Here is a 22,836-nt window from a genome sequence, read left to right as displayed (position 1 = left end):
GAGACCATTAAACCGAACAAAAAGTAAACGGTAAAACGTGTAGCCACACATGTACGTCGCAAATAGGTATGTAAGCGAAACGATAACATTGGTTTGTTATGATATGGGCATTCGCTACAACAGTTAAAGAGAAAACTCAAATGCCTAAAAGGATTTACATCCCATAAAAAAATGAATGACACAAATTATAAGTGATATTTTATATAATGTGTTCAAATTCGTGCTTCAACTATTTGAATTTGATGTTTAATAGAACCAAATATTAATTTTCTTCTAATAAGAGGCTAATCTATCAATTTTGAATGGAACACTGTTTTTGAAACTATGATTATCTTATATATTGATTTATTGGAATTGTTTAGCCAAATTAACAATAATAAAATTGTAAGAAAAGATAATATTGACTGATATTAATTAAAATGTACAAAAGGTATCACATGAGATATCTTCTGAAATCAAATTATGTGTATTAGTGCAAGTAAATCGGCTAGAAATCAAATTATGTGTGTTAGTGCAAGTATATCGGCCGGTTTTTGAATATTGTTTTTTTATTTATTTTCTTTTAAAGAGGAGAATAAATTTTCAAAAAACATAGACTTTACACCTCTCTATCTCATGATTACCATACAACATCACCACCCATCACCACCAATCAGCAAATGACCACTACCTTGGGCTCCTCTCCACCACCTCACCTCAACCATGAGCGTCGCCACCACCACATCCCCTCTCTACCTTCTTTGTCTACCTCTCTCTCCTACTCTCTGAAGAACAGATCACAGGTCGCAGAGGCAGACTTCGAGTGTTACTAGGGGTACGCGGGATACCCCTGAACCCCATTTTCGTAGTGTAAAAATACCCCTTAACTTGTTTTCCGTAGTGTAAAAATACCTCTCAACTTCATTTTCATTATATAAAGGATACCCCTGATCCTAAAAAAATAGGATACCCCTAACTTTTTGGACTAGTTCCGCCACTGACAGGTCGCGTACTTCTCCTTTTTCCGACAATGAAGATGGGTTGCAGGTCTCTTTTTTGTCATTGGTGATGAGTTGCAGATTTGATGAGGGTGCGAGACAGCCGCAAAATCCCAAGCTTACGCCACAGGAGACGTCGAACACACTGGGTTGGGTAGCGGCTGCGGGTGGGTAGCGGTGGTGTATGGAACCGTGGTGTAGGAAGATAATGTTAGGCGAAGGAGATGAGATAAAAGGAGGGTAAAGAGGTAGAGGCGGTGATGGTAGTGAGGTCCGGCGATAGTGATGGTAGTCAAAAGACGTGGTTTGTGGAGGACGATGAAGTTGGTGGTTGGTTTCATTGAGAGGGTATGCTTGACTTAGTTGTACATCCTGCTAAAATGAGTTGTATAAAATTGAATAGTGAATTCAAGATACATCACTATTTTGCTAAATTAAAGAGGGGAAATATATAGATAATTTTGTATATATATATATATATGACATTTTCACTCTTTTTGAGCAAGAGAATTTCTTTTTTTTTATTCACATTAACTAGAAAAAGTTAACATTCACAAGTGAGAGACAAATAGGTGAAAGTACTATGGGTCACTTTTTATAACTCACTTCTAATTTAGAACTATAACCTCAATAATGTAAATGATGTTATATCTCTTGGTGAACATTGCGTATGTGATCTTTTGTTATCCAGCATTGTAGACTACCGTTGGTGACAAGTCGATGAAGGATCATCATCTGTGGAGTCTTTACCCCATAACTAGATTTCCAACAGACTTCAACCGACAAATTACTCACGAATACTTTTGTCGGAACAGTCCTCTGATTTGTAGTGATAGAAAACTATTATATTTACTGGTACCATATTTTAGAACCATCAAGCTCAACGTTGGAAGCTCAAATTGCAACTTGTTTGTTATATGAGCGTGAGTTATGTTTGAGGTCGGCTCAAGCTCATTTAATAAATTCTTCTTGATTCAAGTTTTTAACGACTAATATAATTTCTCAAGAGCAACATAACAGTTATTTTACACCCTTAATTACTAACCAAGAACTCTAGACAACCCTTTTGGATTTCAGCTGTAAATATTATAGGAAATAAAAGACGAGACCGTAAGGACTGTGCATAAATGAGAAAGTTGTCAAGTCAACTACTTTGTAGCCAAATTGTGACGAGTTCGAGTTTCTAGGCATGGAACCCCAAGAAAGCCAAGAAGCCTAGTGCAACTTTAATTCGTTCCATCACAGGATGCTAGTCACGTTATGTTCCATGTGAATAATCTTTTAAAATTAGCAACCTTGGTCAATAATCCATAACATAAAAGAATTGAGAGATTGACCGAATCTTGACACTACTAAATTGGTACCAGATTTTATAATGCCGGCTCACCACTTCCTTATCAAGATTGTCACCATTCAAGTTGGATTGATACTATTACAACAGTATACATCCGACGTTGGACAGACGGCTAATTTGAATAAACAAAAGATTCAAGAACCATGCCTCCATGCAGTATATATATGCAGACACAGAGCAGTTAATTTCACAATCAAAAACATCTCAACTGTGTTCCTACGCCGAAAACTAAGAGAGATGTCGAACAAAATCATCCTCTTGAGTTTTGTAGCTCTTACTTTTAGCTGCCTTGCCTTAGCCTACGAGCCTAAACCCCTACAAGATTTTTGTGTAGCCGATCCCAACAGCTCAGGTACGTTTTTTTAGTTGTAAGATTTACCAAACTTATTCAAATGGTAATGGCTTTCATCTAACAGAAAATATATATTGTACTTAATGTGCAGTGAAAGTAAATGGTCTAGTATGCAAGGACCCGATGAAAGTTATAGCTGATGACTTCTTCTTCAGTGGGCTACACCTCATGGGCAACACATCAAACCCTGTGGGATCAAGGGTTACCACAGTCTTTGCAACTCAGTTACCTGGGCTAAACACTTTAGGCATCTCAATGGTTCGGATTGACTACGCGCCATGGGGACAAAACCCACCTCACATTCATCCAAGAGCCACTGAGATTCTTACCGTTCTTGAAGGAAGCCTACTTGTTGGGTTTGTCACATCCAACCCCAATAACCGTTTTATCACCAAGGTGCTGAAAAAGGGTGATGTTTTCGTGTTCCCCGTTGGACTTGTGCATTTCCAGAGTAACGTCGGGAATGGGAATGCAGTGGCTATTGCTGCATTGAGCAGTCAAAACCCTGGTGCCATAACGATAGCGAATGCTGTTTTTGGTGCAAATCCTCCAATTCCAGGGGATATTTTAGCCAAGGCGTTCCAAGTGGATAAAAGCGTGGTGGACCAACTACAATCAAAGTTCTAGTGTAACAAAGATTCTGATGGGCCGGTGTTCGTGGGTGTGATTGTTTGGCTTCATTCATTGGTGTGTTTTAAAGCTTTCATTTTAAATTATTTGTGTGCATGTTCGTGTTAAGTTATTAATCTTTGGTTTGCAATGAAAAGTTTGTTTATGGGAGTTTATACTGTTTGCTTACTAAATTTTATGTTCTGATGTTTGATTATATATATCAACCTGTAAACCCTATATATGGCCTAGTGTCCACTAAACTAATAATAATTCATGAGGCCCCAATTTAGGATGAAGATTAATAACTTAGTAATTCGTATACTTACCTATTTTTTAGTTAATTATTGTCCATCTTAAGCTCGCATAATGGGGAGGGTTGATAAACCCATAATCATTCATGAAAAGGCCCAAATTTTATCTTAAAAGGTTTGAGTCGATTCTTAATTTCTTAATATGTTTGAGTAACGAATAGCTTTAATACAGTTTTAGTTGATCCAACAATATTATTTGTTTGTTCACTTATTAATGCTAACATGATACATATGATTAGATAACTAAGTCGACCAAGTGTACTGGGTTAGCGTCTCATGCCACATCACCTTTAATTTATACTGTTCCTATATTTTTAATTATATTAGTTGTTTCATATTTGAAGCAGTATTTTTTAAATGTTTAAAACAAATTAATTTGATATATTATAATCAGGGCCCGTCCTTGAATTTTGAAGGCCCAAAGCGAATTAAAAATTCGAGGCCCTTTTTAATTTTTTTAGGATCGTAATTTCGGTTTGTATCTGACATGAAATATATTAAGAAGAAACTTATAAAGCACTTAACCATTATATAAACAAGATGATTTCTCAAATCAAATAATGTTAGGATCTAATACATAAATCAAATCTAAGTTGATCAAAAGAGTTTAACCTAACCAATAACAACTTACATTAGGTGTGAAAGGAATTAAAATATGCTACTTATTTTAAGTATACTATTCTTATTAGTTAGAAACGTTTTTTTTTAAATAAAATTTTACATGGACGTATCATGTTAAAATTTGTGTCGACAAAATATTTTAGCTTATTAAATTAAGAGAGATGATTAAAAAAGATGCATTTATAACCCTTTATTAAAAGAGTGTGTGAGATGATTAATAATTTTGAAAATGGGTAGAAGGTGGGATTCGAGCTCAGCCCTCTACAAAAACCAAAACTTGTTCTTACCACCAGACTACACTTGTTTTAATTTCAACAAATATCACTATAAATATAATATTCTTTTTTTTATAAATATAGATTTTTTTTTAATTTTAGAGGCCCTATTTTTCGGAGGCCCTAAGCCGTCGCGTAGCCCAATTACACTAACGGGCCGGCCCTGATTATAATGTTATCCCATTATAAGCAGGTTTAACCAAGGTATTGGAATGGGCTATCCAAAAAGTTGTTATTTAATTTAAAACAAAAGCAAGAGATAAAAGCATGCAAAAAGGGTTGTCGGGCATTGTAGGAGACATGTTTTTATAATCTCTAACTATTTGCATACCAACATGGCTATTTGCACACAAAACCCTATCTTTACCTACGCTGCGTATAGAGTCATACGCAGCGTATAAATTGAATAAAATTCAGAGCCTGCCCAGCAATCATTGGCACAGGCAACCAGGGTTTATATACGCTGCGTATAGAGCTATACGCAGCATATATAACCCATACGATTTTTTTTGGTTATTTTGATGTATTTGGGGTTAAAAATAAAAACTACCTTTTATATACGCTGCATATAGGTCTATACGCAGCGTATATAAATGCTCAAAAAAACAATGTTACCCCTGTTTTTGGTTGCGTATAGCCCCCAATCTAGGGGTAAAATGTTTTTTTTTTTAATATACGCCACGTATAGCCCTGTATGTGACGTATATATGGGGCAAGTTTGATAAAAAAGACCATTTTACCCTGAGTTGGGGGCTATACGGAGCCCAAACCATGGGTAAAATTGCCTTTTTGACCCTTTATATACGCTGCGTATAGACCTATACGCAGCATATATAAATGTTTTTTTAGAAACATTTATACATTATAGATGGTTTTAGTAAATTTTATAAAAAAAAAAATTTCTATTTTAAACTAATAAAAATTAAGTATTTCTTAAAAGCTTTTTTATACAACATTAATCAATTTTATACGATAAATATCGTATCGTATAGGTGTAGTGTAGGTCACGTATTGACCTCGTATAAACCTATAAGTTTGATATCGTATCGTATAGCGTAGTATATGTCCCGTATAGATCCCATATAGGCATATACAAGACCTATAAGGGAGCTATACGAGACCTATACTACACTATACGATACGATACTATACTATACTATACTATACTATATGATAAGATATACCACCCGTGTAGGCCTATAGGTGTAGTATAGTTCTCGTATAGTACTATAGGTGTGGTTTTGGTCCCGTGTAGACCTAAAGGCATATACAAGACGTACAGGGAACCTATAGGAGACTAATACTATACATTATACAATACGAAACGATGCAATACGATACGACACTATAGGATACCATACAACACCCGTATAAGCATATAGATGTAGTATAGGTCCCTTATAGGCCTATAGGTGTGGTTTAGGTCCCGGCATCCCGTATAGGCCTATATGTGTCGTTGAGATCCCGTATAGGCCTATCGGTGTGGTTTATTTCCCGTATAGGCCTATAGGTGTGGTTTAGGTCCCGTATAAGCCTATAGGCGTACACAAGACCTATAAAAAACCAATACGAGACTTATACTACACTCTACGATACTATGCTATATGATATGATATAACACCCGTATAGGCCTATAGGGGTAGTATAGGTCTTGGATAGTACTATAGGTGTGGTTTAGGTCCCGTATAGACCTATATGCATATACAAGACCTATAGGGAACCTATACGAGACTTATAATATACACTATACGATACGATATGATGTAATATGATACGATACTAAAGGGTACGATACGACACCCGTATAAGCCTATAAAGGTAGTATAGGTCCTTTATAGGCCTATAGGTGTGGTTTAGGTCCCGTATAGGCCTAAAGGTGTGGTTTAGGTCCCGTATATGCCTACAGGTGTGGTTTAGGTCCCGTATAGGCCTATAGGTGTGGTTTAGGTCCCGTATAAGCCAATAGGCATATACAAGACCTATAGGAAACCTACACGAGACTTATACTACACTATGATGCAATACGATACGATACGATACTATAGGATACCATAGAACACCCGTATAGGCCTATAGGCATGTATATGACCTATATGAGACTTATACGAGGTTTATAAGAGACTTATACTATACGATATGATATTTAAAAATGTTTTTTTAAATACACCCTTTATATACGCTGCGTATAGGCCTATACGCGGCGTATATAAAGGGTCAAAAAGATAATTTTACCACAGGTTTGGGGTTAAAAATAAAAACTACCCTTTATATACGCTGCGTATAGGTCTATACGCATCGTATATAAAGGGTCAAAAAGACAATGTTACCCCTGTTTTTGGCTGCGTATAGCCCCCAATCCTGGGGTAAGGTCTTTTTTAGTATACGCCGCGTATAGCCCCGTATGTGGCGTATATATGGGGAAAGTTTGGTAAAAAAGACCATTTTACCCCTGATTTGGGGCTATACGAAGCCTAAACCAGGGGTAAAATTGCCTTTTTGACCCTTTATATATACTGTGTATAGACCTATACGCAGCGTATATAAAGGTTTTTTTAGAAACATTTATACATTAGTGATGGTTTTAGTAAAGTTTTATAAAAAAATTTCTATCTTAAATAAATAAAAAATTAAGTATTTCTTACAAGCTTTTTTATACAACATTAATCATATTTATACGATAAATATCATATCGTATAGGTGTAGTATAGGTCACGTATTGATGTCGTATAAGCCTATAAGTGTGATATCGTATCGTATAGGTTTGGTATCGGTCACGTATTGACGTCGTATAAGCCTATAAGTGTGATATCATATCGTATAGCGTAGTATATGTCCCGTATAGCTCCCTTATAGGCATATACAAGACCTATAAGGGAGCTATACGAGACTTATATGATACGATACTATACTATACTATACGACACGATATAACACCCGTATTGGTCTATAGGTGTAGTATAGGTCTTGTATAGTACTATAGGTGTGGTTTAGGTCTCGTATAGGCCTAAAGGCATATACAAGACCTACAGGGAACCTATACGAGACTTATACTATACACTATACGATACGATACGATACGATATGATGCAATACGATACCATACTATAGGATACCATACAACACCCGTATAAGCCTATAGATGTAGTATAGGTCCCTTATAAGCCTATAGGTGTGGTTTAGGTCCTGTATAGGCCTATAGGTGTGGTTGAGGTCCCGTATATGCCTATAGGTGTGGTTTATGTCTCGTATAGGCATATAGGTGTGATTTAGGTCCCGTATAAGCCTATTGGCGTATACAAGACCTATACGAAACCTATACGAGACTTATACTACACTATACGATACGATACTATGCTAAACTATATGATACGATATAACACCTGTATAGGCCTATAATTGTAGTATAGGTCTCGTATAGTACTATAGGTGTGGTTTGCGTCCCGCATAGGCCTATATGCGTATACAAGACCTATAGGGAACCTATACGAGACTTATAATATACACTATATGATACGATACGATAGGATACAATACGATGTAATACGATACGATACTATAGGATACCATACAACACCCGAACCGCACCGAGACTTGGTATAATAATTTAATTTAAAAGAAATATTATTGAAACGGTATAATATATTCGAACCGTACCCGGATATTTCAAAATATTTAACGGTTTTAATTTAAACGGTATAGTATGGAAACGGTATAATATATTCGAACCGTACATAAGCATTTAAAAATAATTAACGCTATAATATTTAAACGTTTATAGCATTCGAACCGCACTAGACATGGTATAATAATTTAATTTAATTTTAACGATAACAATATAATATATAATATTCGAACCGTATATACGTTTTCCAAAACAATTTAACAGTATACAATATTATTTGTATTACATTAACGGTTATATATTTTAAGCGATTTAACGTTGGAACCGGGTGAGAATTTATACCACAAATACATCAAAATAACCAAAAAAAATCTGATGGGTTATATACGTTGCGTATAGCTCTATACGCAACATATATAAACCCTGGTTGTCTGTGCCAACGATTGCTGGGCAGGCTCTGAATTCCATGCAACTTGTACGCTGCGTATAGCTCTATACGCAGCGTATATAAACCCTAAGTGTGCAAATAGGCAGCCTTGGTGTGTGAATAGTCTGTACCTTTTATAAATATGATCATGAACCTCAAATGAACCACAGGCAAATCTTGAACTGTTTCAAGAATCAAAATAAGATATCAAAATCATCAAAGTAAACTAAACTAAACTAATCACCCCTTAACCACAACTATCCAACAGCTTTTGCATGATCTTTATCTGTATATATGCTCGCTTGCTACATAACTATAGTTCATATCAAACTCTAATTCATCCCACCACTTCAATTCAATGGCAACATCTTTTTTCTTGTTCATCTTGTCTGCAACATTCAGTTCCTCAATCCTAACAAGTGTTTTTTCATATGAACTTGCTCCCCTACAAGATTTTTGTGTTGCAGATCCATCAAACTTAGGTTAATTACATTATGCCCATTTAACTGTCCTCTATTATGTTGATGTGCCAAGTATGTAAAATATAAAAACTATGGGGTTAAAAATGCAAAAGATGAAAACAATTAGTGTTATGTAAAAAATGAGAAACTATTATAGTTATAAGTGAAAAAGATAATAAAGTTAAGATATTAAAAGTAAAAGAAAATTGAGTAGCAAATAAAAGTAAAGAAAAGTCTAAGGAAAATGAGTAGTGATATTGTGAGAAGTAAGCTTACTAGTTAATTGTCACACCCCAACCGATGGCGGAATCATCGGGACGCGGCACTGAGCGAAACAGATTGTCCAAGAGAAAGTGAGCATACATAATATAATAAATAAAAGCAGTTATTACAAACATTGTTTTCTCAAAGACAGTGCAAATACCAAACAAGCTTCCTAAACACCTGTCACATACGTGAAAATAGAGGTCAATACACATAGTGTAAAGGTGAGCATACAAGTTTAATAGTATAATAGATAGCGAAATCGTTTATGCATAACCAACATGTAACATGTAGCAAAGTGAAGCTAGTAGGTTATCGACAATGAAATATGCACAGACGTGACTGCGAGTTGTAGAGTGCGCAACACATATCACCACTGTGACACGTGAAGAAATACCCTTAGTAGCCCCCGTCCACGACAGGTGCTGAGTCCAAACTATACTGCTACCGTTGCTATGGTGTCAGGCAACAATCACTCTGTAAAGATAACATACAAGCATTCATCGAGTAACATGTCTAACATGCAGTAATGGTTAGCGTGTAAAAGTGTTTGCGTTGTGTGTCGATTGTGACATGAATATAGGTAACGTATGTAACACCCAAAAGTGCGTAAAGCAAAAAGGGATCGAGTATACTTACAGATTGTGTTTAGTAACTAAACACTCTCCTGGATTGAAGGGAGCGCTGAGAGATTAGCCTGATTACAGAATGATAGCATAAGCGATGAACGGCGCGTTAAAAGGAGACGAGTGTACAGAGTGACGAATGGTCATCCGTTCGGATGACAATTCATACGGATGGTCATTCGATCGGATGACAATCCGGACAGATGGTCATCCGGTCGGATGGCCATTCGGTCGGATTGGCATTCGTTTGGGATGGATGAGTATTTGTATGACGGCTTTGAAGTTTTCGTTGTAGCGTTTTAAAAACAGAAAAGTATCTCTACCTTTCAGGTCGTCCGGTCGAACAGGCGTTCGATCGGATGGCGATCCGTCCAGCGAGGCACTTCTCTGAGAACAAGTTCACAGCAGGATGGTCATTCGATCGGATGGTCTTCCGATCGGATGGCCATTTGCTGGATTTGGTTATGTTTTGAAAATTTTGTGGAAAGTTTAAGTGTTGAAGACCAAGTGTCATCCGACCGGATTGTCGTTCGATCAGATGGTAACCCGATCGGACGGCAGTCCGTTTGGTGACTTGGTCGTTTTGAAATTTGTTAAGTTTGTAAAGTTTGCGGTTTGATCGAGACGGTAATGACTACGTTCTAAACAACGGAAATCCCACCAAGTCCAAGTTACCTGATCGGATGGGAATCGCCTTGTTTGACCAGTTAACTGTTCTTGACGGTCTTTCATGTTCAACCCGCTAAGTCGGTTATGTCGTTGATAGGAATCAGATCTCAGACCGACAATTCACTAGGAAACGAGTAAAAGGCCTGAACGAGCTCCGATTCTATCGGTTTTGAGTTCATGAGTGTAAAAGAGTTGAAAGAAAAGTTATGAAAACATCTTTCAATCCTTTTAATCTTGAAAATGTTTAGATCTATGCGAAATCAGTGTTAAAACATGTTGAAATCCTTTAGATCTGAGTTGTCCTTGGCGGAATGAGGCCAAATCTTGAAGTTCACAAGAACCTTCATGATGACATCATCCTAGAACACCTCAAATCAGCCGATTTCATGGTGAAAAGTGATTATTCAAAGGTGAAAATGATGAAGAAGTGTGTAGATGATAGATATAATAGGTATGAGGAAGAAACTTAGAAGAATCGTGAGAAATCGAGAGAAAAGAGGGCTGAAAGGTGAAGAGTCGCACCAGAGCTGTCACATCACTCTTTGTGATGTGACAGGTGCTATTTATAGGATTCCAAAAGAGGAAAGGCGGTGCAGTGTCGGATCGGATGGCAACCCGATCGGATGGCCATCCGATCGGATGGTCATCCGTACGGATGACCATTCGATCGAAGGGCTGTCGCACGTTGGGTTTCGATGTTTCGGTTTGCGCGTTGAGTGTTGCGATGTGTTTAAGCGAGTGTCGATTATGCGATGCGATAGATTTAACTAATAGTCACACAAATACTATATCTAACATACAATCAATATAAATAGACTTGCGTTTAGTGTTTGCGATTAGATTGCGTTGCGATAGAGCTGCGATTGCTTTTCGATTAATCACCGCAAACATAATATAAGCATGCACAAGTAACACATAAATAGCACACACACATAAAACAATATACCGAACCTATGAGTTAAGTTGCGAATGCGATTGCGATGCGATTAGCGATAAATAGATTACCTATTAACATGCGATTAAACTGCGATTATTATAGATGCTCCACATAATACAACTAAAGCAAACAAATAATAGAATTCGATTACAAGTCAAAGTGTACAATCAATAGTTAAGCAAGGAATGACATATCGCAATTAGCAATCTATTCTTCCTTTGACTTTGACTTTGACTTTGACTTTGACTTGTACTTTGACTTTCAAAACAAGGGGTGTTACAACCTCCCCTACTTTAGGGAATTTCGTCCCAAAATTAAGGCGTAGGCGTAACAAAGAGCTGTGGATACTTCTCCTTCATGTCACTTTCGTGTTCCCAGGTGAACTCTGCGCCGCGTTTGCCTTCCCAGCGAACCTTCACATAAAAGCAGTTATTACAGACATTGTTTTCTCAAAGACAGTTCAAATGTTCCGACAACTCAGATTTTATTAGATTTGTTTCTAGACTCCATCGTAGCTTGATTCCAGCAAATACCAAACAAGCTTACTAAACACCTGTCATATACGTGAAAATAGAGGTCAATACACATAATGTAAAGGTGAGCATACAAGTTTAACAGTATAATAGATAGCGAAATCGTTTATGCATAACCAACATGTAACATGTAGCAAAGTGAAGCTAGTAGGTTATCGACAATGAAATATGCACAGACGTGACTGCGAGTTGTAGAGTGCGCAACACATATCACCACTGTGACACGTGAAGAAATACCCTTAGCAGCCCCCGTCCACGACAGGTGCTGAGTCCAAACTATTCTACTACCGTTGCTATGGTGTCAGGCAACAATCACTCTGTAAAGATAACATACAAGCATTCATCGAGTAACACGTCCAACATGCAGTAATGGTTAGCGTGTAAAAGTGTTTGCGTTGTGTGTCGATTGTGATATGAATATAGGTAACATATGTAACACCTAAAAGTGCGTAAAGCAAAAAGGGATCGAGTATACTTACAGATTGTGTTTAGTAACTAAACACTCTCCTGGATTGAAGGGAGCGCGGAGAGATTAGCCTGATTACAGAATGATAGCATAAGCGATGAACGACGCGTTAAAAGGAGACGAGTGTACAGAGTGACGAATGGTCATCCGTTCGGATGACAATTCATACGTATGGTCATTCGATTGGATGACAATCCGGACAGATGGTCATCCGGTCGGATGGCCATTCGGTCGGATTGGCATTCGTTTGGGATGGATGAGTTTGTGTATGACGGCTTTGAAGTTTTCATTGTAGCGTTTTAAAAACAGAAAAGTATCTCTACCTTTCAGGTCGTCCGGTCGAACAGGCGTTCGATCGGATGGCGATCCGTCCAGCGAGGCACTTCTCAGAGAACAAGTTCACAGCAGGATGGTCATTCGATCAGATGGTCTTCCTTTCTTGTTGAATCTGATCACACCCTTCCAAGGTGATACCTTTAGGAGTACGTGATCGCCAACGTCAAATTCAAGGGGCTTGCGGCGTCTATCGACGTAACTTTTCTGACGACTCTGAGCTTTCAGCAGATTGTCTCGAATTTGGAGGATCTTGTTAGTCGTTTCTTGCAACAGCTCAGGACCGGTAATTTGCACATCTCCGATCTCATGCCATAAAATAGGCGATCGACATTTTCTTCCGTATAATGCCTCAGATGGTGCCATTTAAATGCTAGAATGATAACTGTTATTGTACGACAATTCGACTAAAGGTAAGTGTGCGTCCCAATTACCACCGAAGTCTGTGACACACGAGCGAAGCATGTCTTCAAGGGTGCGAATCGTTCTTTCAGTCTGACCGTCGGTTTGGGGATGGAAAGCAGTACTTAGATTAAGAGTAGTATCGAGAGCAGATTGAAATGTTTTCCAAAGACGCGAGGTAAACCGACCATTACAGTCAGAGATGATATCACGAGGTGTCCCGTGTCGACAGATGACTTTGTTGATGTAGATCCGTGCTAATCGTTCTACCTTGTAGTCTTCTCGTATCGACAGAAAATGAGCAGATTTTGTCAAACGGTCAACGATAATCCAGATGCTGTCGTGACCTGAAGGTGTGCGCGGAAGTTTCGTTATGAAGTCCATAGCTATACTCTCCCACTTCCACATAGGGATCTCGGGTTGGACGAGTAAGCCAGAGGGTCTTTGTTGTTCGGCCTTGACTTTCGAACAAGTCAGGCACTTCGAAACATAGATAGCGATGTCCTTCTTCATGCCCGGCCACCAGTACTTGTAGCGAAGGTCCTGGTACATCTTGTCGGCACCGGGATGAATAGAATACCGAGACTTGTGGGCTTCGTCCAGCAGAATTTGTCGTAAGTTAGTGCGATTAGGGATCCAAAATCGGTCTAGATAATGGAATATCCCATTTGATTTATTCACTACCTGCTCGCCATTATTGATAATTCTTTCCTTCTTCGAAGTCTGTTCTGTAAAACAAGCATGTTGAGCGTCACGGATAAGAGCTTCGCGATTGTGTTGGGCTTGGATATTATGAACGCTATGCAAATAGCTTCGTCGCCTGAAACCATGGCAAGGACATTTGCTTTACCAGGATGATAATGAATCTCACAGTCGTAATCATTAATAAGTTCAACCCATCGGCGTTGGCACATATTCAGTTCTTTCTGGTTTAAGATGTGTTGTAGGCTCTTATGGTCTGTGAAGACTGTACACTTGGTACCGTACAAGTAGCGTCGCCAAATCTTCAACGTAAAAACAACTGCACCAAGCTTGAGATCGTGGGTTGTATAGTTCTTCTCGTGGATCTTGAGCTGACGAGACGCGTAAGCGATAACCTTGTCCCGTTGCATGAGAACACAACCAAGACCAAGGTTAGAGGCATCGCAATAGACAATGAAGTCATCGTTTCCGTCGGGTAAGGAGAGTATAGGAGCATTGCAGAGCTTATGCTTCAGAGTTTGAAAGGCAGTCTCTTGTTCAGTTCCCCAAATAAAAGGCTTTTCTTTATGCGTGAGAGAAGTAAGCGGAACGACGATATTAGAGAATCCTTCGATAAATCGGCGATAATAGCCCGCTAGTCCGAGAAAAGAACGGACTTCAGACGAGTTCTTGGGTGTAACCCAACTCTTAACAGCTTCAATCTTCACAGGGTTGACGTGTATACCTTGACTATTGACAATGTGACCGAGGAATTGAACCTCCTCTAGCCAGAATTCACACTTGGAGAACTTGGCATAGAGTCGATTATCTTGGAGTAGTTCGAGAACCAAACGTAGATGTTGCGCGTGTTCGGCTTTCGACTTTGAATAGATCAGGATATAATCGATGAACACGATGACGAAGCGGTCAAGAAAGGGTTTACACACGCGATTCATCAGATCCATGAAAACCGCGGGTGCGTTGGTAAACCAAAAGGCATAAAAACGAACTCATAGTGGCCGTATCGGGTTCGAAAAGCGGTTTTCGGTATATCTTCCTCTTGAATGCGTAACTGGTGATAGCCTGAGCGTAGATCGATCTTTGAGAAACACATAGCACCTTGTAATTGGTCAAACAAATCATCGATTTGGGGCAAGGGATAGCGATTCTTGATAGTCAGCTTATTCAGTTCCCTGTAGTCGATGCACATCCGGAACTACTCGTCCTTCTTTTTGACAAAAAGAACTAGCGCGCCCCACAGAGAGTTGCTAGGGCGAATGAATCCTTTGTCAAGCAATTCCTAGAGTTAACTCGAGAGTTCGCGCATCTCAGAGGGAGCGAAGCGATAGGGAGCTTTAGCAACAGGATTTGCTCCAGGAATGAGATCAATACGGAAGTCGATATCACGACTGGGCGGTAAACCAGGTAAATCATCAGGGAAGATGTTAGGAAAATCACGAACCACAGGCACCTTATCCATTGCCTTAACTTCCTTTTTCTCCGCTACTACAATGTGCGCCAAAAAAGCTTGGTATTCCTTGCGGAGATACTTGCTAGCCTGGACGCATGACATAAGTTGGAGTTTCTTCGATGCGACCTCACCATAAACACACAATTGATCACCATTAGCGAGCGAGAAACGGATCATCTTATCAAAGCAAACAACTTCAGCACGATTTTCATGAAGAAAATCCGTGCCTACTATGATGTCGAAACTACCAAGCTGCATCGGGATTAGATCGATTAGGAAGACGTGATTGTTGAGTTCAAGCGTACAATCACGGAGAACAGAATTGACAGCGACGATTCTTCCAGTGGCAACTTCAACATCGAACGTCTTAAGGAGATGGGCGCACTTACGATTAAGGAGCTTTTCGAATTCAAACGATACAAAACAGTTATCTGCTCCAGTATCAAATAAACACGAAGCATATATACCATTTACGAGGAACGTACCATTAACCACATTCTTGTCTGCTTGAGCCTGGCGGGCGTTGATGTTGAAAGCACGTCCGCGGGCTGCTGGTTGCTGCTGTTGCTGCTGAGGTTGTTGCTGTTGATGTTGTTGCAGCTGCTGCTGTGGCTCTTGCTTCACCGCTATGTTGGGGCACATGTTTGCAAAGTGGTTGGGATCACCACATGCAAAGCAAGCTCTAGCGTGAGCAGCGGGTGCAGGAGCTGATTGTTGGCCCTGGGGAGCAGGAAGGAGAGCTTGTGGTGCAGGAGCTTGACCTTGAGCTTGTGCTGGAGCTTGACGAGGACCGGTTTGGCAGTTAGCAGTAAGTGGCCGTACAGGTTGCAGTGAACACAATATCTGCAAGCAATCCTGGTAGGATGATGATAGGTACAAGTAGGGCAGAGTGGGTGAGGACCAGTATATGCACGCTTGGCCGGCGGTGCATTGGTCACTGGGGCCGCTACTTGGCGGTTCTGGGGTTGTGGTTGAGTGGGAACAGCTTGGAGTGGAGCGGCAGTAACAGCGCAATTCTTGCTACTATTGTTGTTGTTGTTCTTTCTCTTGCGGCGGGAGGACTTTGAAGCTTGCGGTGCCACGGCGGTTTCAGCGGTGGGAGCAACGGTAACTTGGTGAAGATTCTTGGAGGCTTTATCAAAGTAACCAGCCCGAACTCGCCTGTCATTGATCTCGGCAGTGAGCAGGAAGGTTTCCTCAATAGTTTTCGTCTTCGCGGCTTGCACGAAATTAGCCACACAATCCGGTAAAGCACGGATGTATTTCTTGATGGTGATCTCGAGGGTAGTAACTTAGCCCGGACAAATGATACTCAGCTACTTGAAGCAGGCAGTTAAACCAGCGTTGTCACCACCCTCTTGCTTGATGTGCCAAAACTCGTCCTCCAGCTTCTGAAGCTCGTGGGGAGGGCAGAACTCCTTCATCATGATGTCCTTCAACTCATCCCATGTAAGCCCATAGGCTGCATCATTTCCACGCTTGTTTCTTTCGGCAGTCCACCAGTCCAGAGCCCTGGACTGGAAAACGCCAGTGGCATTAACAGTGCGGAGATTATCAGGACAATAGCTTTGGCGCAGGGTGACTTCGATTGAATCAAACCATTGAAACATGGCAGTGGGTCCATCTTCTCCGGTGAATTCTTTGGGTCCGCAGGCTTTAAACTGCTTGAAGCTAAAAGTAGCACGTGGAGAATCATGCCTGGACTCGTCAGACGACTTGCTAGCATTTTCATTCAACTCACTGACAATTTGCGGAATAACCTTAGCCATCTGCTTAGCGACGAGAGCAGCGATGCATTTGTCCTCGTGTTTATGACGAGCGGAGCGAGCAGTGTCACACCCCGACCGCGTTAAAACAACAAACTGCGGTGGAAACATCGGGGAGTGTCGTAACAGAATCATTGTTTCACAACACATGGATTGAAGTTTTGTTTTATTGAATTAAGTTTATTACATTATCTCGAATATTAAAAGCAAAACATGAACATATTGTCCTTTAATGTTATTAAGTCACTAAGGCCTCGTCCATCCCTATGTGCGCATGCATCATAATCATCATCAAACATCATCAAACAACGGTACCTGAAACATATGTGAAAATACGTCAGCAAAAAAACGCCGTCGAGTACATAGGTTTTGTGAGTGTGTCAGATTCATGATTTTAAGTACATATTGCAATACCTCGTCCAACTACGAGAGTTGTCGAGTGTGTACCTTGAAAACAAAAGAGTTTGATATTGATGTATGTTTCTATCAACTTTACAAGTTGATATATGTGTAAACCAAAACATTGTAGCCACGAATCTTAACTGAAAACATTTGTTTATGTAAACCAAATTGTAAATCGTTCTCGTAATAAAACTCGTATGGTTTATATCATTTAGTAAACATTGTTGCGTGTATCGTTTGAAATCGTTCGTCCAAGTGATCTAGATAACGCAACGTCATGTAATGTGTTAAAAGCACTTATATATAGGAAGTACCAGCGGCGTATCTACCATGCTTTTATCACATTACACTCGCCCTGTTACCTAATCACTTACCATAACCCAATCGTTCAAATCGTTCAATTAGTTCACATAGTTCAAATAGTTCCAATGGTTCACATAGCTCAAATAGTTCACATAGTTCCAAATAGTTCCAATGGTTCAAATAGTTCAAAATAGTTCACATAGTTCAAATAGTTCTAGTGGTTCCAATAGTTCAAATTGTTCACATAGTTCAAATAGTTCCAATGGTTCGTGTTTTAATTGTGAAAACTAACTTTTAGTCGTTTCATTGAATACATTCAAACCTGTGTGTCTCGTCCTAGTCGTTCAACTCGTATTAACAAACCACCAAAGCGTAAGTTAACAATTTACCAGGTTCTGTCGTTACCCACATTACCCCCATAACCATGGTGAAAGTCCGACAACGGGATTTGTCAGATCCTATGGTACCATAACAACCTGTGGTACCATAACATATTACTGGTCGACTTAAACAAAGTTAATGAATGTCATTCAATTGCCTTTCGACTAACGTCCCAACAAGTTCGTTTATATTATTGAAATCGTTGTGTTTAACATAAACCATAGCATTTGTTTAGAAAACTCGAAATCGTTTAGCACATATGAATCACCCCAAAACATTCGAAAATGGTAAAAGAGGGGAACTATGTACTCACATTGAATTGCAAGGTATCCTCGATTAAATGAACTTAACAAAGCTCAGGCAAACCAAGGAAATCAAGTGGCACCTACTAATCGGATCGCTATGTTAATAAATCGACACCTAAATCAAAAGATCGGGTAGAATGAGGTCTCGTAAACCAAATGAGTATTTGAACTCATGTGATATGGTTTAACAAATCCTACATTCTAAATCGGAACCTATCCTAAGTGCTTACGACCCGTTATGACCCCTTAAGGTAGTCTATGCTACTTTAACGCGTCGTTTGCACGAATGCGCGTTTGAGACTCATAACTAGTCCTATGACAAGTATTATATGCCCTAACATGTTTAAATATGTTGCATAATCAGTTTAAGTGACAAAAATTAAGTTACATATGCTTAAATTCAAATTATGTATGAAAAGGGCATTTCGGTCATTTTCCTAACGCATATAAACTACCTATCATACAACTAATTAAACTAAGTGACCATAAGGTATAACCTCGGAAGGTTATTCCCTTTACAACTATGGTCACAAAATGTGCTTGGTCGGATCCTAACGATCGACCAAACGGGTCGAGTTCGAAAGTCTAAGGGGTTGTTAAGACCGCTTGACTTACGACCCTAAACAAGCACTAGACTAAAAGTGACGAGTTAAACATGTTAAAACATGTTTAACTAAGTTAGAAAACAGGTTTGATATCAAAACAAAGTGTTTTGATACCGGAAAATAGTTTCGTCGCAAAATGCGCATAATCGGCATTTTGACCGAAACTTTGACTCGTCACTTCGACTAATCGACGTGGTAATCAGTAGGTATAGTCACAAGGGACTATAACCATTGTGATTACGCTCACGTTGCAAAGTTTGATTGAACTTTGGCTTGACCAATTCGTGGTCAAAGCTGAAAGTCAAACACTGTTTGAATTTCATGCTTGAAAAGCATAACCAAGCATGAAAGAAACTTATAAAGGGTCCAAGCTTGGAAAGAAACAAAGAAAACTGAAGATTTGAAGCCTTCAACAAGTGTGATAGCTTAAATGAGCAGATTGTAGAGCATAAAATGCAAATGAGCAAGGAACAAGTTGGAAAAACCCAAGCTATTTATAGGATTCATGAAGCCATAGGATCATTCCATGTATTATGAGGCTTGATCATGACCTTACACTTGTTAAACATTGATTGGGCAGCTTGCACAACACACAAACCAGCTCATGGTATTCAAAAACCAAGGATTAAAACCATATGAGCAGGCTGTTCTGCTGAAATAGAAAGTTCTGAAAAAGCATCTCTGTCGCATGGCGCGCCAGGGACTCCCTGTGCTGGCGCGTAGCGCGAGGCAGGTCAGGCAGAAACTTTCAGGTTTTGGCAAAACAGGTCCCTGCATGCTTAAAACATTGTTTTTGATGCGTTTAAGCCCCGTTAACCCCATTTAAAGGCTCTATAATTATGTTAAAGCATAGAGAACATGAAATATGCATCAAAACATCTCGGATGTCGGTTCGTTTGGTCGTACGGCCACGTTATTCGGTTAATTACGACGAAAACTCGAACGGACGCGAAAATGATCCAAATTATGCGATGAATGGTATTTTTGCATTCCAGTCACTAAAATAAATTATTTTAATGATTAGAAAAATTTTTGGATTCCCGGATATGTTCAGAATGTAAGATATGTGCGTAATTGCAAACTTATGCACTTTTTGACGCTTTTAGTCCCTATTGATCAAATAAGCGTATTTTCGCATACCGAACCCCTCCAAGCCTATTTCTATGCTATGTAAAGGATATTTAAGGTATGTCTAGCTTATGATCATGTTCCGGAGTGTACGTTACTGTACGAATCGGTAGACTTTCGTAGTTTGTCGCAAATAGTCCCTGTGAGCGAATAAACGTGTTTTCGACACACCAAACCCTCCAAAACTTATTTCTAAGTTATGTAGTGGTTATTTAAGATATGTTAAGCCTATGTCACTGTTCCGGAGTGTTTGTCGCGTTAAACTGATTACGTTTACGCATCAGTTTGCGTATAACTTTCCAAAAAACGATTTAAAGCTTGAAATCAAACAAGAATTGATTGGTGCAAACTTTACATGAAATTGTACAAATCCCGAGAATGAAATATGAGATTTCATTGGATTCGTATTTATATGATGGTCATAATGGCACAAATGTCACAAGCAGTGTGAGATCCGAATGACGACATTATCTGCAACAGACATCGTCACAGGACTCAAACACAATTTCGATTAAGTCTAGCATATTCTACTGTCTCACCTAAGCTACTTTATATAAAGCATAGGAACACATTCAATCACTTAAGCACATATTCACGTAGGCACATAGTCACAGAAACACATAAGCACGTAGAGCACAGAAGCACGTAATCCACAGAACCCACACTACATTTTGCACGTATTCACCTATATGTGTCAGACGTGTTCCTTATCATTCAAGGTTCGCGCGTTCGAGAATAGCGATTGCAATTAGCGAGTACACATCAAATAGCATAGCGAGTAACATAGCAAGCGATTTGTTAACGTTGTGTAGTGTGTTGTGCTTGTCGATCAAAGCAAGAAGCGAAAAGCGAATATATCACCAAAAATTCGAAACACATAAACATGTAAAAACACATAAAATACATAAAATTCCACATAAAAGAGACAAATTTCAGAGTTAGCGGTGGCGAAAATCAAGAATTGAAACACATAAAAGCGAAGATGGATTGTCTTGGGTATGTAGACATCGACTATCCAAAGTGTTTTGACTATTCACAAGGGCTTCGAGTACACACTTTGGCCTTCTGGATTGTGCTCTGGCCTCGATTTTAGGCGAACGACATGCATCCTTCCAGTTACAGTGTGACTCAAGTCATTGGAGTCCGTCGAGACTTTGGTGAGAGTTTTGAAAACCATTACGAAGAGCGGAATAAGTCACCAAGATTCGAGTTTCACCCCTAACTTAACGACTTTATTCCTGTTTGTGTTATAGAATCACGAGATAGCGAGAGAGAAATGCGTCTAAGTACGGATTTCACTCCTGATTCAACGCAAATTCTCGTGTTTATAATAAAAATGCGCGTCCAACAAGCTATCCAATCGAGAGTTTGCGGTTTTCACACCTTGTCTGGATCTAATCATTCATTCATTTTTGAAAATAGTGCAGTGCGACTGCCTTAGGAAAGGCAGTGTGATAGAGTATAGCGTGATTGCGAGTCGATCGAATAATAGAAATAGGCTCGCACGAAACCCCTATTGGGCTTCGCACAAGGCGGTCTGTTGGTACTTAGACTATAGACTAGGTTGAGTCTTGCCTAATTCCCTATAGTTATGGCTCAGATACCAATCTATCACACCCTAACCGATGGCGGAATCATCAGGGCGCGGCACTGAGCGAAACAGATTGTCCAAGAGAAATCCATAACAACTAAAATTACCGGATATTAATCATTATGTCCCATACCATAATATATCAAATAAAAGCAGTTATTACATACATTGTTTTCTCAAAGACAGTTCAAATGTTCCGACAACTTAGATTTTATTAGATTTGTTTCTAGACTCCATCCTAGCTTGATTCCAGAAAATAACAAACAAGCTTCCTAAACACCTGTCACATATGTTAAAATAGAGGTCAATACACATAGTGTAACAGTGAGAATACAAGTTTAATAGTATAATAGATTTCGAAATCGTTTACGCATAACCAGCAAGTAACATGTAGCAAATTGAAGCTAGTAGGTTATCGACAATGAAATATGCACAGACGTGACTGCGAGTTGTAGAGTGCGTAACACATATCACCATTGTGACACGTGAAGAAATACCCTTAGCAACCCCCATCCACGACAGGTGCTGAGTCCAAACTATAGTAGTACCGTTGCTAAGGTGTCAGGTAACAATTACTGTGTAAACATAACATACAAGCATTCATCGAGTAACACGTCTAACATGCAGTAATGGTTAGCGTATAAAAGTGTTTGCGTTGTGTGTCGTTTATGATTTGAATATAGGTAACGTATGTAACACCCAAAAGTGCGTAAAGCAAAAAGGGATCGAGTATACTCACAGATTGTGTTTAGTAACTAAACACTCTCTTGGATTGAAGGGAGCGCTGAGAGATTAGCCTGATTACAGAATGATAGCATAAGCGAAGAATGGCTCGTTAAACGGAGACGAGTGTACAGAGTGACGAATGGTCATCCCTTCGGATGACAATCCGTACGGATGGTCATTGGATCAGATGACAATCTGGACGGATGGTCATCCGGTCGGATGGCCATTCGGTCGG

General features: G+C 39.3%; 1 protein-coding gene across 1 annotated transcript; it reads left to right on the top strand.

Annotated features, from left to right (window-relative positions):
• Nucleotides 1-2,545: 2,545 nt before the first annotated feature.
• On the top strand, nucleotides 2,546-3,468 carry LOC110881877 (putative germin-like protein 2-1). Its single transcript, XM_022130021.2, has 2 exons — nucleotides 2,546-2,683; nucleotides 2,775-3,468. The coding sequence occupies exons 1-2, from the start codon at nucleotides 2,569-2,571 to the stop codon at nucleotides 3,308-3,310; spliced, it is 651 nt and encodes a 216-aa protein (XP_021985713.1). The 5' UTR covers nucleotides 2,546-2,568; the 3' UTR covers nucleotides 3,311-3,468.
• The last annotated feature ends 19,368 nt before the right edge of the window (nucleotides 3,469-22,836 follow it).

The sequence above is a fragment of the Helianthus annuus genome, chromosome 3 (assembly GCF_002127325.2).
Source record: "Helianthus annuus cultivar XRQ/B chromosome 3, HanXRQr2.0-SUNRISE, whole genome shotgun sequence".
In the NCBI taxonomy this organism is placed as follows: domain Eukaryota; kingdom Viridiplantae; phylum Streptophyta; class Magnoliopsida; order Asterales; family Asteraceae; genus Helianthus; species Helianthus annuus.
Note: the sequence above shows the minus strand (reverse complement) of the source record. Positions and strands in the feature narration are given on the sequence as shown.